At 40.1% G+C, this 13,763-nt stretch overlaps 8 protein-coding genes across 8 annotated transcripts; 5 read left to right on the top strand and 3 right to left on the bottom strand. All coding sequences in view use genetic code 12, as the record gives it.

Annotated features, from left to right (window-relative positions):
* Positions 1-1,471: 1,471 nt before the first annotated feature.
* Positions 1,472-2,986, bottom strand: GAL1 (galactokinase; the record flags this gene model as incomplete). The annotated part of the gene is made up of 1 exon (XM_051754911.1): positions 1,472-2,986. The coding sequence occupies one exon, from the start codon at positions 2,984-2,986 to the stop codon at positions 1,472-1,474; it is 1,515 nt and encodes a 504-aa protein (XP_051610992.1).
* A 639-nt stretch (positions 2,987-3,625) lies between these two features.
* GAL10 (bifunctional UDP-glucose 4-epimerase/aldose 1-epimerase) lies at positions 3,626-5,647 on the top strand (the record flags this gene model as incomplete). The annotated part of the gene is made up of 1 exon (XM_051754900.1): positions 3,626-5,647. One exon carries the CDS (start codon positions 3,626-3,628, stop codon positions 5,645-5,647), a length of 2,022 nt encoding a protein of 673 aa, XP_051610991.1.
* A 77-nt stretch (positions 5,648-5,724) lies between these two features.
* On the top strand, positions 5,725-6,222 carry KGF57_000529 (TRAPP subunit; the record flags this gene model as incomplete). Its single annotated transcript, XM_051754888.1, has 1 exon — positions 5,725-6,222. The coding sequence occupies one exon, from the start codon at positions 5,725-5,727 to the stop codon at positions 6,220-6,222; it is 498 nt and encodes a 165-aa protein (XP_051610990.1).
* Positions 6,223-6,544: 322 nt separating this feature from the next.
* GAL102 (Gal102p) lies at positions 6,545-7,543 on the bottom strand (the record flags this gene model as incomplete). The annotated part of the gene is made up of 1 exon (XM_051754877.1): positions 6,545-7,543. The coding sequence occupies one exon, from the start codon at positions 7,541-7,543 to the stop codon at positions 6,545-6,547; it is 999 nt and encodes a 332-aa protein (XP_051610989.1).
* A 504-nt stretch (positions 7,544-8,047) lies between these two features.
* GAL7 (UDP-glucose:hexose-1-phosphate uridylyltransferase) lies at positions 8,048-9,145 on the top strand (the record flags this gene model as incomplete). The annotated part of the gene is made up of 1 exon (XM_051754866.1): positions 8,048-9,145. One exon carries the CDS (start codon positions 8,048-8,050, stop codon positions 9,143-9,145), a length of 1,098 nt encoding a protein of 365 aa, XP_051610988.1.
* A 188-nt stretch (positions 9,146-9,333) lies between these two features.
* ABP140 (Abp140p) lies at positions 9,334-10,323 on the top strand (the record flags this gene model as incomplete). The annotated part of the gene is made up of 1 exon (XM_051754855.1): positions 9,334-10,323. One exon carries the CDS (start codon positions 9,334-9,336, stop codon positions 10,321-10,323), a length of 990 nt encoding a protein of 329 aa, XP_051610987.1.
* A 1,131-nt stretch (positions 10,324-11,454) lies between these two features.
* Positions 11,455-12,135, top strand: KGF57_000525 (uncharacterized protein; the record flags this gene model as incomplete). The annotated part of the gene is made up of 1 exon (XM_051754844.1): positions 11,455-12,135. The coding sequence occupies one exon, from the start codon at positions 11,455-11,457 to the stop codon at positions 12,133-12,135; it is 681 nt and encodes a 226-aa protein (XP_051610986.1).
* A 41-nt stretch (positions 12,136-12,176) lies between these two features.
* Positions 12,177-12,926, bottom strand: KGF57_000524 (NADHX epimerase; the record flags this gene model as incomplete). The annotated part of the gene is made up of 1 exon (XM_051754833.1): positions 12,177-12,926. The coding sequence occupies one exon, from the start codon at positions 12,924-12,926 to the stop codon at positions 12,177-12,179; it is 750 nt and encodes a 249-aa protein (XP_051610985.1).
* Between the last annotated feature and the right edge of the window lie 837 nt (positions 12,927-13,763).

The following is a 13,763-nucleotide window of genomic DNA, read 5'->3' as shown; positions in this document are numbered from 1 at the left end:
AATCTTAGCTTAGTCTAACAATTCTCTTTTACTCTTTACCCAACATTATATCCACTCCTTGATCTATACGAAGACTCTATCCATCTTCTGATCACGCGTCAGCATTGCACGGACACCTGCAGGGGAGGGGGTCCAGACTTTTTTTTCTCTTTTTTTGCTTTGCTTTGCTTTGCTTTTCTTTTTCTGTTTTTCCACGATGGATGACTTTATTGCGGAGATAAGAGTCAACTTTCAAAGTGGTCTTAGTAAGCTGCAAATAGCGGATCCTGAAAAAGCGGATCCATAAGTCGCCGCCTACCCTCAATCTGTTAAGTCCATGAAGTCTTCTCTGTGTCCGCAGCGTTACCAACGGCTTTGATACTCTCTAATCAACCTCGTGGTCTTTCTTTGTGCGGGTTGTTGCTATATTGCTCACTTCTCACCTGATTTCCTATTTAGGAAATTACATCTGATTTCATTTTCCGCATCGTCGCTTTTCATTACTCTAAAAAAATAATAAATAAAATTATAGAAAGTTAATCCGAGATGGAATGCACAAAAAAAAAATGTAAAAAAAATAAAAAAAATAAAAAGAAAAGAACAGATGATTTGAGATCATTCGACTCTGGTGTTAATACGAGGAGGGTTGCTGGGATTATGCAAAAGACCCCCTTGGCTATTCTATCTGCGCACAAACCAGGCTATCTCCTTTCTCAAGCTTACCTCGTTCCTGAAAACCGGAATGGTTGCTGTCGTACCTTTAGCATTTTCAGAGTATTCGGAAAATATCGGAACTCGCCTTATTTCGTAATGAAAAGAATGTGATTCCAATCTTTACATTTAAGGATTACTGACAGAATCTTTAGCCTTGAACCTCACTAGTGGTGACAAAAGAGACCACACCCAGTGAAAGAGCTATGTTGAAATTCTTTGGTGTGGCTGAGAATTTAAAGCATATGGTTTTATGGTTAACCTTTAAGAAGACATGCATAAAGTCCGACAGTACTGCGCATTAACTCCGTCAGCCACGCTGTCATAAAATAAAGCATGGTCTCCTGCAGGGTCAAAAGCAACCTGTCGGAGTTCTCATACGGATAGGGCTGTTTGAAGTTTTCGAATTTCTTTGCTCGTGACCCAATCCCCTGCCCAATAGCAGCATTTCAGTTGAGCATGTGACAATATTGATATACAAGTTTATCTATGTCAATCAATATTTGATTTTTCTTTTTTTTTTTTTTTTTTTTACTTCTTCGAATAGCATGTGAAAATTTCAAACAGGATTATTTGATTTTGTATATTTTTTTTTTCTTTAAATAGCAACGGTTACGAGCATAGGAGATAAGAGAGATTTCTAAGCGAGTAGTGTATATGCTATCAACGACTTTAAACTAGACACAACAAAGCTCTGAATTCTAGATTCACTTCGGAGCTGCTTTCCTCTCCTTCTCCCTTTCCTTTTTCCCCTGGCATGTGATTTATTTCTCTTTTTTCATCAAAGCTTTTTCACAATTTCAGCTGATACCAAACAACTTCCGGTGGCTGGTTTGCTATCAATCACAGCCTCTTCAATTTCGTCTTTGGTGATATGCGGAAACTCATGTTTGTAGTACAACTCTATCAAACTGTTTGTCAATTTGGGTAAATTCTCAATCGAAGTCAAATGCACAATTGAGCCACCCCAACCTGCACCAGTGACTCTTGACCCAAATGCACCATTATTTAATGCAATAGAACACAATTCATTGAGCTTGGCATTGGATGACTCATTCAACAAATCAAGATCCTGTTGCGAGTCATTCATGAGAGAGCCAAAAGTTTGGAAAAACTTGGCATCATCATCAACTGGACTAGACAACAACTGAAGCGTCTTTAATACACGCAAACTCTCGCGATAAACGTGGAGTGCACGTTGGTACAATTTTAATACTTCAAACTTGACTGGGATTTTTGTCAAGTACTTTGCGTGGAATTCCTCTGCCGTAAGGTCCAATCCTTGACAACATTGTTCAACATTGTACCCGTCCTTCTCTGTCAATGTCTTTTCAACAACATCAATCATCTTGGAGATGTTTGCAATTCCCTGACTTAAATCCTCACCATCCCAATTGCCACAATACCCATCCATAACTCCACGGAGCGAAAAAGTGTCAAGATTTGAATCTCTGGGCATGCCTTGAAGTCCCAATTTTTTGGCCAACAAGTCGCCGGCAATAGCCATCTCCACTACTCGCAAATTGTAGTGAACTGGTGCCGTTTCGTACTTGTTTGAAACTTGTAAACTGTTTGTAATCACAAATGTCAAGTTTTTTACTGGAAACTCAAATGGAGTACCTTTCAATTGTGGCTTGAATTGAATAAACAATGCTTTGCCTTGTTCACCGTATACAGATGCACATTGGTCCATTCCACCATTGTTGAGACCAAGGTAGTGCTCCGACACAACGGTAATTCTGGTCAAATCGGCTTTACTAATATTCTCAACGCCATTGGCATACAACACTGCCAAAGTTGATGCAACGCAAAATGCAGCAGAAGATGACAATCCACCACCAGTGGGTACAGTTCCACTAAATGTGATATTCATTCCCTTTAACTTGATATCCGTTGATTTCTCTTCCAAAAACTTGGCAGCAACAATCAAACCACATTTAAAATAGTTGGCCCACGAATGTTGCTCGCGGTTTATGGCAAAATCAGAATCTTTGCCAATTGGTATTGTATGTTTGGGAAACTTTTCAGCATCAGTATTTGAGATAACAATGGCGTCACTGTCATTTGTGGAAACTGCCGCAACAACATCAACCTCAATGGCCATAGGCAACACTGGAAAGTAATTATAGTCAATATGGTCACCAATCAAATTAACCCTGCCAGGAGACCTTGCGAGAAACTCAATCTCATCACCTGAAAAGTTTGCTCTGAAACTTTTGACGAGGTTGGCGTATCTCGAACGGTGTGCACTGGGTTCGGAGTAGAATGACAAATCGTGGAATTTTGGAACAGACATGTTAAGGTGTTGATTGTGAAAGAAGGCCAGAAGAACGGGAAAAACTCCCGGATATTAAATAGAACACCAAATTGAAAGCGTTCTCCACTTCACATATAGAAACTTAGTGAATAAAATCAACCCCTATGTGTCGGTGAGATTCATTCCGTGACAAAAAAGAAACAAAAGAAAAAGGACAAAAAAAATAAAGAAAAGGAAAAAAAAGAAAAAAAAAAAAAAGTGTCAGCACTTTTCAAACGGCAATTGAAAGCAAAAATTGGCCAAAAATGTAACGTTACATTGGGGTTTCACACACAAAATCTCGATCCCCCACTCAATTTTTAGATTTCTCCGAGATTTCTCCACGCCGACACTAATTTAATGCTTTCGCTTCACCCACGCTTAATAGTGCCCTTTTTCTGTCTGCATGACAAAAAAAATATGTGTGCGGTTAGTATATTGTTGGGGTGTTGACCCTAACGTATGTTCCCCCTTCCCCCCCTTCGTTTGTCTTTAATAAGTACCTATGTAACGTTACATTTGAACCCCCCCGCTCTCGGACATCTGTCAGGCATTTGCGGAATATATATATTTAAAGCAAGTCAGCGCGACAAAAACAGACCCTAAAACATCTCAAACTCAACACATCTCACCCCAATCATGACAGACAGATATATTCTAGTTACTGGAGGAGCTGGTTACATTGGATCACATACAGTCATAGAGTTGATCAACAACGGGTACAAGGTGGTCATTGTCGATAACTTGTCCAATTCATCATACGATGCAGTAGCTCGTATCGAGTTTATTGTCAACCAACATGTGCCTTTTTACGACATCGACTTGAGAAACGGCGATGAGTTGGACAAAGTCTTTAAAAAGTATGATATTCACGGGGTCATCCATTTTGCTGCGTTGAAAGCCGTGGGTGAGTCAACCAAGATTCCCTTGAAGTACTACGAAAACAATGTCGGTGGAACCATGTCTTTGCTCGAGGTGTGTTCAGCTAATGATGTCAAAACCATTGTTTTCTCATCAAGTGCCACTGTCTATGGTGATGTTACTCGATTTGGCCCCACTAAGTACATTCCTATCCCAGAAACTTGTCCTACTGATCCAACCAATCCATACGGGAAAACCAAATTTGTGATTGAACAGATCTTGAAGGATATTCACACAAGCGACAATGCGTGGCAAGTTGCTATTCTAAGATACTTTAACCCAATCGGTGCTCACCCTTCTGGATTGCTTGGTGAAGACCCGCTAGGCATCCCCAACAATTTGCTCCCATACTTGGCCCAAGTAGCAATTGGTAGACGTGAAACGTTGTCCATCTTTGGTGATGACTATGATTCTACCGATGGAACCCCAATCAGAGACTACATTCACGTCGTCGACTTGGCTAAGGGACATATTGCCGCATTGAACTATTTGAAAAAATTGAATGACAAGGGATTGTACCGTGAATGGAACTTGGGCACAGGTAAAGGCTCCACTGTATTCCAAGTCTACAAAGCATTCTGCAAGGCTGTTGGTAGAGAGTTGCCATATAAGGTTGTGGGAAGAAGACAAGGTGACGTTTTGAACTTGACGGCTAAACCCGATCGTGCACAGCAAGAGTTGCAATGGAAAGCCGAATTGACCGTTGAGGATGCTTGCAGAGATCTTTGGAGGTGGACAACGGAAAACCCATTTGGGTTTGAGCTTCAAGATTACAAATGGCAAGAGTTTGATGGTTTGCAAAACCGTTTACACACTGTACAAAACAAGGATTTGCAAGTGACTTTTTGCAATCGAGGTGCATTGATTCAGGATATCAAAGTTGGTGAGCAACATATCGTGTGCGGTTTTGATAACGCTAAGGAGTACACACTCGAGACAAATCCATATTTCGGTACCACTGTTGGTCGTTATGCCAATAGAATCAAAAATGGTGAGTTTGAGATAGATGGAACAAAGTTCCAGTTGACCCAAAATGACGGCAGTAACACGTTGCATGCTGGGAACAATGGATTTGATAAGCAAAACTTTTTTGGGCCTGTGGTTAAACAAAAGAATGGCAAGTTTACGCTTGAGTTCAAAGTTGTTGATGCTGATGGAACGGATGGGTTTCCTGGCACTTTGGAGGCAATCGTGAAGTACACCATTGATTCTTTGTCAATTGAGATAGAGTATGAAGCCAAGTCACTTGATGATAAACCAACAGTGGTGAACTTGACCAATCACAGTTATTTCAATCTTTCTGGTAATGGAACCATTGACGGCACACACATCAAATCGTCAGTTGACCAGCTTCTTGAATTGGATGGTGCGAAACTCCCCACTGGGAACATTATTTCCAAAACAATTCCAAGTACAATATCGCCTGAAGTGATTTTGGATGACTGTTTTGTTGTCGACAAAGATGCCAATGCAATTGATACAAGATCAAAGGCATTACAGACGTTGGTTGAGGCAACGCATCCAGACTCCAATGTCAAGATTGTGGTATCAAGTACTGAGCCTGCTTTCCAATTTTACACCGGCGATGGTGTCAATTGCTCTCAGTTTGGCAAGAGGAGTGGCTTTTGTGTTGAGCCTTCAAGGTTTGTAGATGCTGTACATTCGGACAATCACAAAGGGCAGGCTGTGTTGAAAAAAGGTGACGTTTATGGTGCTAAAATTAAGTACGAGTTTAGATAGATTTAGCAAGAAAGTAAAAAAAAATAAAAAAAAAAAAAAATATAATTTTGATAGATAATACAACACCTATATTCAACATGAAAACCTACTCCATTCTCATATTGAACAAAGCTGGTGGTCTCATCTACCAGAACGAGATCCATCCAGGTCTTTCCAAACTCACAGCAAATGACTACCTCGTCCTAGCAGGAACACTTCATGGTGTACATGCAATAGGATCCAAGCTAACATCAACAATATCAACCAAACCAACCGAGGATATCTCCCAACACAATGCCCATATTTTATCTACCGGTAGGCATATGAGTCCGAATTGCAACCGAACGGGGTTAAAGAGTGTCGAGACGGACTTGTTTAACTTGTACATTTTTCAAAGCGTCAGTGGATTAAAGTTTATCTTGATAACAGTGCCGAATTTGGACCCAGTTGAAGTTCAGCGCACAGAGGATTTGTTCAAGAGCTTGTACGTCACGTACTCGGATTATGTTATGAAGAATCCCTTTTATTCTATGGATATGCCAATAAAAAGCCCCTTGTTTGATGCAAATGTTAAAGATATCCTACATACGGTTTGATATGTATTAGCTGAACTTAATGGATGGTTATTCGAGTAATTCTTAATTTTCTATACTGTAGAATCATGTAGATTTGGGAACAAAAACTCCCATATTTGTTGTCCTAACCCTCATGAATGCAACATCATATGTTACTATGTATAACTTTGTATGCTCTTGTATTGCTTTCCATTCATATAAATGTTATTCCCTCTAGTTGTTGGTATCATTCAACCATTCGTCACATTATTACAGTTGTGATTGTAGGATCTTGCTATTTATTGTCTTATCATCCAACTATACAGTCTCAATGAACCATTACCAGTACGTATCCGTATCACCATCAATTAGTATTGTCCTTGATGTATACTACAGTATTATTGCCTTCACAATGCTTCATAGCTTCCAACCCCTGGCGTAGAGGAACTCTTTGTCTCCAACCAGTCTTGCGCAATTTCAGAGTGTCCATTGAGTAGTCCAAGTCGTTATAATTTCGGTCTCTCACGTACTCAATTTCAACGGCGTACCCAAAAACTTCGTTCACTAGCCTGACTAGCGAATTGTTATCTATTGGGCCTTCCTCACCTCCAATGTTGAAAATTTGTCCTGTGTAGTCACTGTTGTGCCATATGATATCTATCGCGTCCAAAAAGTCACTAATGTAAAGGTACCTTCTTGCGTTTGTGCCATCGCCGTGAATTGGAACTGGTTGGTTCTTCTTCCCCCGCGCAATCACTGACGGGATGAGCTTTTCAGAGTGCTGACCTGGCCCATAAATATTGTTTGGTCGCAAGATGGTGACTGGTATTTTATATGATTTTATGTAGGCATTGATGATCAAGTCAATTGCTGCTTTGGTTGCAGAGTATGGGTTGGTTGGATTCAAAGGAGACTTTTCTGTGGCATTTTTAATCTCATCGCCATACACTTCATCGGTGGAAATGTGTATGATATTAGGTATTTCAAGAAGCCTAGCACACTCAAGTAGGTTCTGCGTTGCCAAAACATTATTCTTGGTGAAGAAAATGGGCGACTCAAAGGATTTATCCACAGATGACTCAGCGGCAAAGTTGATAATGGCAGTTACCTTGTCGTCTTTAGCTATTCGAAGTAGCTGATCTAGTTCCTCACTCAAATCCATTTTGATAAACTTGTAGTTGTCGTGGTCCTTTAATCGTGATAGAGTGTCATAGTTGCTAGCATAGTTCAAAACATCGACACATATAAAGTAGTAACTTGGGTATTTCTCGACAAAATGGGAAAGGAAGTTTCTTCCTATGAAACCAGCACCTCCTGAGACCAAAATGCATTTTGTATAGTTTGTCATCTTTGTATGAGGCATTCTATCTGATCTGGAAAAAGCCCTGGGCAGCCACACTATTTAATCCAATGACTCAACACTAACACGCCCTGTGCTTGCGTTTCAAGTGGAGATGCCCCCACTTTGAATTTTTCCGATGGGATTTTTGTGTTGCTCAAAAAATATCCAAAATGTAACGTTGCATCATAGTTAAGAATAAAATGGCGCAAGATTCGCGAATTTTTTTTTGGTCAGCCAAAGAAGAGTATTAAAAAAAAAAAAAAGAAAAATGTCTGAAAGTCCGACACAAAAAAAATGCCCGACAAATTTTAAGTTCAATCAACAACCTCAATGGATCCCATGTGCTTTGCCAACAGTTTTTGCTTCTCTTAGGTTGCACACGGGTCCCCCTTCCCACTCTTTTCAATCAATTCGAATTAAAAAAAGCAAAAAAAATTTGGCATTATAAATACAGCGTTTGTTCTAGCTACAATGTCTATCGAACACCTACTCAATCCGCTTACTTCAACACCAACCTACTTGGCAATGACGCAAACTTTCGACTTTACCAACCATTCACACAGACGCTACAACCCTTTGAACAATAGGTATGTTCTATGCTCGCCTCACAGAGCCAAGAGACCATGGCAAGGTGCTAAAGAGGAGATCAAAAAGACATTGTTGCCCGATTACGATCCAAAGTGTTACTTGTGTCCGGGAAATATTAGAGCTACCGGTGATGTCAACCCTAAATACGAAACAACATACATCTTCCCCAATGACTACCCTGCAGTGAAATTGGATCAGCCTGACTACAATGGAGATGATCAGGAAAATAATTTGAAAAAGAAGCTCTTCAAGACACAAGGGGTCAAGGGAAAGTGCTTTGTCATTTGTTTCTCGCCAAAGCACAATGTGACATTACCGTTGATGTCGATTGAAGAGCTAACAACAGTGGTGAATACTTGGCAAACTTTATACAACGATCTTTTGTTGGAGTCTGAGCAAAAGACCGCACCATACAAGTATTTGCAGATTTTTGAAAACAAAGGTTTCGCGATGGGATGCTCTAATCCACATCCTCACGGCCAAGCTTGGTGTTTAGACGTGGTACCTACGGAGGTTGAAGATGAGCTTAATAATATGGAAAAATACTACAAGGAAAACAACTCGCATTTGTTGGGCGATTATGTTCACTTGGAGATGCAGGAAAAGGTTAGAACCGTTGCCCAAAATGATTCTTTTATTGTTGTTGTACCTTATTGGGCATTGTGGCCTTTTGAAACGTTACTAATTTCGAAAGAGCACTTGAGATCCTTGAGAGATTTCAATGACAAGCACAAACACGATTTGGCTTCAATTTTGAAAGTTTTGACGACAAAGTATGACAATTTGTTCAACACATCATTCCCGTATTCTATGGGTATCCATCAAGACCCATTTGAGTGCTCGGATGAGCACCACAAGTGTGCTTGGTTCCACATGCATTTTTACCCACCATTGTTGAGATCGGCAACGGTTAAGAAGTTTTGTGTTGGGTTTGAAATGTTAGGAGAGGCACAAAGAGACTTGACTAGCGAGCAAGCTGCTGCCAGATTACAGGAATTAGATAGCGATAGACACTATATGGAGAAGACAGAGTAGACAGCAGCAGCAGCAGCAGCAAGACTTAAATTATTTTTTTTTTGCAGCATAATCAAATATAGAATCTTCAATTTCATCTAAAATTTTTCTGTTTTCTTTTTTCTGTTTTCTGTTGTCTTTTTTCTGTTCTTTTTTTTTTTTTCACTCCTATCTTTGTTCCTCATCGACACCAATCACACTCATCCAACATGGCCGAGTTCGTAGAGTCAACGCCAGAGGTGGATTCTGCCTCCGATCCAATTACAAAAGTCACCAAACCTCCACTCGATTCAAGAATTGGCAAAGATTCTCCGTTCGTTTTTGGACAAAGATACCTCGAGAATGAAGATGACGTTTTTAATCATAATGCATGGGACCACGTCGAATGGGGTGAAGAACAGATTAAACAAGCACAAGAAATGATTTCCAAGCAGTACGACCATCCAGTTAAAGAATTCGAAAAGACTTTGTATAATTCTAATCCTGCAAAGTACTGGGATATTTTCTACAAGCATAATCGGGAAAACTTCTTTAAGGATCGTAAATGGTTACAGATTGAATTTCCATCGTTGTATAAGGTCACTGCTAAAAATTATCAAAAACCGACAACGATTTTGGAGATTGGCTGCGGGGCAGGGAACACATTTTATCCTATCTTGAACCAGAATGAAAATGAGAATTTACAAATCTATGGTTGTGATTATTCGAAAGTTGCTGTAGACTTGGTACGATCCAATGAAACCTTTGCAGAGCAAAACAAAAAGGGCATTGCTTTTAGTTCAGTTTGGGATTTGGCCAACTCTGAAGGAAACTTGCCAGAAGGAATGGAGCCCAACTCTGCCGATATTGTCATTATGATTTTTGTGTTTTCGGCATTACATCCAGATCAGTGGAAGCAAGCTATCGCAAACTTGGCAAAAGTCCTCAAACCTGGCGGAGAAATACTATTCAGAGACTACGGAAGGTATGATCTAGCACAAGTGCGTTTCAAAAAGGGCAGATTGTTGGATGATAATTTCTATATACGAGGTGATGGAACAAGAGTGTACTTTTTCACTGAAGAGGAATTGGAGGAGATTTTCTGTAAACAGGGTCCTTTTGAAAAAGTGAAAATTGCCACTGATAGAAGGTTGTTGGTAAATCGGAAAAAGCAATTGAAGATGTATCGAAATTGGTTGCAAGGTGTGTTTAAAGGATAATCATGGTGATGTACAAAACGTTGTCTAGGTGTTTGAAAATTTGCCAGATTTCCAACAAGGGGGTCTCCAAAAGCCCGTTGATGTCTATTCCGTGGGTGTATGGGTGAGCAATATCATTCAATTCAGGCATCTTACTCGATATTAAATCGGCCAAAGTTTGAGTTGGACTTGCTGGAACTTGACTCATGGTGTCGCTTCCTGGTAAAATTAGCCGGATTGGTACTCCTTTTACTGACTTGATGAGCTTGTTACTGAAGCTACTGTACTGATGCAAATTTCTCGAAGTGATGGATGATAGGTATCTTTCTGAATCTTGTTGACTCATTTGCATGATCCCTTTGGAGGAGCCGTTTATGACAAACGTTGACTGTTTTAGTTGGTTTTTCAAAACTTCATTTAGACATTGTGTATAATCTATAGACCCTTCGGGCGTTTGTGTAAATGGCATTACATATTCGACAGGATAGGCACCACTAATTCGTAGATTCAATTCCCAACAATGGTCTCGATCAGAATGATGAGCCGGGAGGTACAAGTAGTCATAAAGGACACCAATTGGTATATTCCATCGTAGGGGTACATCTTCAAATTCCAACCAGATGGGTTGGGTAACTCTGTTATTGGTGAAGGTTTGGATGTATGCAATTACGTGTGGGTATAGTAGTGGAAGGTAGGATGTCCTAAAAGCCTGTACCAAATATTCAAGCCTTTGTCCATTAAGGCTGGCAACTACTTTGATATTGATCGACCCATTCCAAATGCGTCGTTTTATTTCTGTTTGGTTCTCTATGTTGGACATATGGTGGAAAAGAAGGTGAATATCAGTAGCTCTCCTCTCCGACTGCATTCAAAATCTAATTTTGTGTGCGAATATCTCAACAAGCCAGCCTTCGCTCCACACATACAAGATGCGCAAAGTCATAGCTTACACGCATTAACAAGAGAGGTCTATTGTTCTGATGAGCTGCTTACGTCGCAAATAGACTCGTACTTGCTATTCGAAGCATTGTTTGCAAACGATACTGGTCGTATTCAATCTGCACATCGGTAATGTCGGTTCAACTACCGCATTATATATAACGTGGCTCGATTCCTCCATAATGAGTTCAATCACACTTTCTAGAGACAGACATGAAGAAGTTTAGCCAAAAACAGGTGCTTTCCACCGGTGACATACCGCCGTCTATCCCGGCGTTCAATATAGCTGATTTGGCTCATGCTGTAGACACATTCAGGCCATCGCGGTACAGCTCGTATGAATTACCTCAGGATCTCCCGGTTTATGACAGATTTAGTGGTAAATTGAAGCGATTTGTCAAACGTGGTGACAGGAAAGTCAGGGTGGTTAGTGCGCCACCGCTTATGAACCACTGTATTGAAAAAGAGCCGTTAGTTACACCGTCATACACAATGTCAGGTTCAATACATCCAGTTATGAACAACTGTGCTGCTGCTCAAACTCCAGAGAGGATGCAAAAGCCAAGAGTTGTTTCTGGTCCACCTGTGCCACCAAAAGATTCACGCTATGGTATGGGTATGAATGGCAAGAAGTCACTTGAAGCCAGCGCACTTCAAAAATCCTCAAAGCATATATGGGAAACTCGTCTCAATAACGTTACTCGACTTTCTCCCTTATATCAGCTTCCAGAAATGGAAAATATGGGTAGCAATGTTGAGAGGTCTAGATTATCTGCCAATATACCAATACCCCGGAGACGTAAAATGGCCGTTGCTGCACCTACAAATAATATAACCAGTGAAGGCTTGTTTTCAAATGAAGATGAAGCATGGTGTTACAGGGATTTATACTAGAACAAGGATTAAATACATTCCCTACTATAAAGAAAGCCAATCTATAATTTCGTGATCAATTCATCACCTGTATATTTGTCCAATACATCCTCTATTGCATACTTTTCTGCGATCGAAGGACTGATGAATCTTCCGCCCAAATAATGGATTTTGTTGGGTCCACTCTTGACGAACCTCTCAGCGCACGGTTTTGGTGCTGTCAAACTGATCAAAGCCGATGCTTTTATGTCGATGTCTGTTGGGCCCTCATCAACATCCCACCCGGAGGGAATATCGACTGAGAATACCGGTGGCAACGACTCGTGGTTTTGTGAAAGGTAGTCAATGACATCTTTAAAAGGCTCTCTAATAGGTGGCTTAAAAGAAAACCCAAAGATGGCATCGAGTATGACACCAACTTCGCCTTTCTTACTAAGCAACAGCTTGATTTCATCAAGTGTGGAGATCTCCATGATGTTTAGGTCTTGCAACTGCTTTACCAAGCGGTTGATCAAGTCACTCTTTGTTGATTTCTTGGGGTAGTAAATGACTGGTTCATAAGCGCCCCATGTTTTCAAATGCCGAGCAGCAACCAACCCGTCGCCCCCATTATTACCAGGACCAACCAAAACCAAAATTTTCTGTAATGGTGAAGTGGGTTTCTGTGGCGGAGGATATTGTTTGTAAATTGCTTTTGCAACCGCCAATCCGGCAAGTTCCATCAATTGGTCAATGGAGAAAGCACCAGTTGACATCAATTCTTTGTCGAGTTGAGCTGCGGCTTTTGCTGACAATGTTTTGAATGCTGACATATGATCGTTTGGTAGAGTAGTGGATGTACTTGGATGTGTATTTGCTAGTGAAGTTCAAAGCAATCAGTTCAAATATTTGTCACGATACAATAAACATCAACGTCATAGAATGATGCATTCCTGGTAGCGTCAGCAACCCCTGAAAACAAGATAACTTTTTAGGACATGGAAAAAGGGCCATCAATTTATTTGAATGACCAAACACTGATTGCAATGATATAAATATATATATATATATATATATATATAAATCCCTCTCAATTCACACAAGGTAAGTGGGTTTTAGTTGTTAAAAGTGACGTGTTGATCTACAGTGGTGAAGTGATGTCGCTAAATACTGTGTTGTGACATAATGGATGAATGAAAAAAATAACAAAAAAAAAAAGAAAATAAAAATTCAACACTGTATAAAATTTTTAGGCAATAATAATTTAAAGAAGAAGGAACTCAAAAAAACAAAAAAAACAAAAAAAGAAAACACAAAGAAATAAAACACGTAAAAGAAAAAAAGAAAGAGAGAGAGAGAGAGACAGAGAGACAGAGAAAGTGTGTGTGGGTGTGGGTGTGAAGGAAAAAAAAAAAAATATTGTCAACAGTGCACACACACGAATCAAAAGATCAACAAAAGGGTTGAACATTACTTTACCATTGACAAACCCACACACAGGGCAACCTCTTTATTATTACACCCCTCACTACAGAGAGCAGAAAGTACATTTGCACTATTCCAACACACCCATCTCTCCATACTACAATTCAAGCAAATCAACTTCTCCCGCTTCATTTTGTGGTGCTACATCATTCACAGAGACAATACAAATATCACTGCTAGAGCTT

The sequence above is a fragment of the Candida theae genome, assembly GCF_024610275.1.
Source record: "Candida theae strain CBS 12239 chromosome Unknown scaffold16, whole genome shotgun sequence".
Taxonomy (NCBI): Eukaryota; Fungi; Ascomycota; class Pichiomycetes; order Serinales; family Debaryomycetaceae; genus Lodderomyces; species Lodderomyces theae.
The sequence above is the reverse complement of the archived record's forward strand: the minus strand, read 5'-3'. Positions and strand labels throughout refer to the sequence as shown.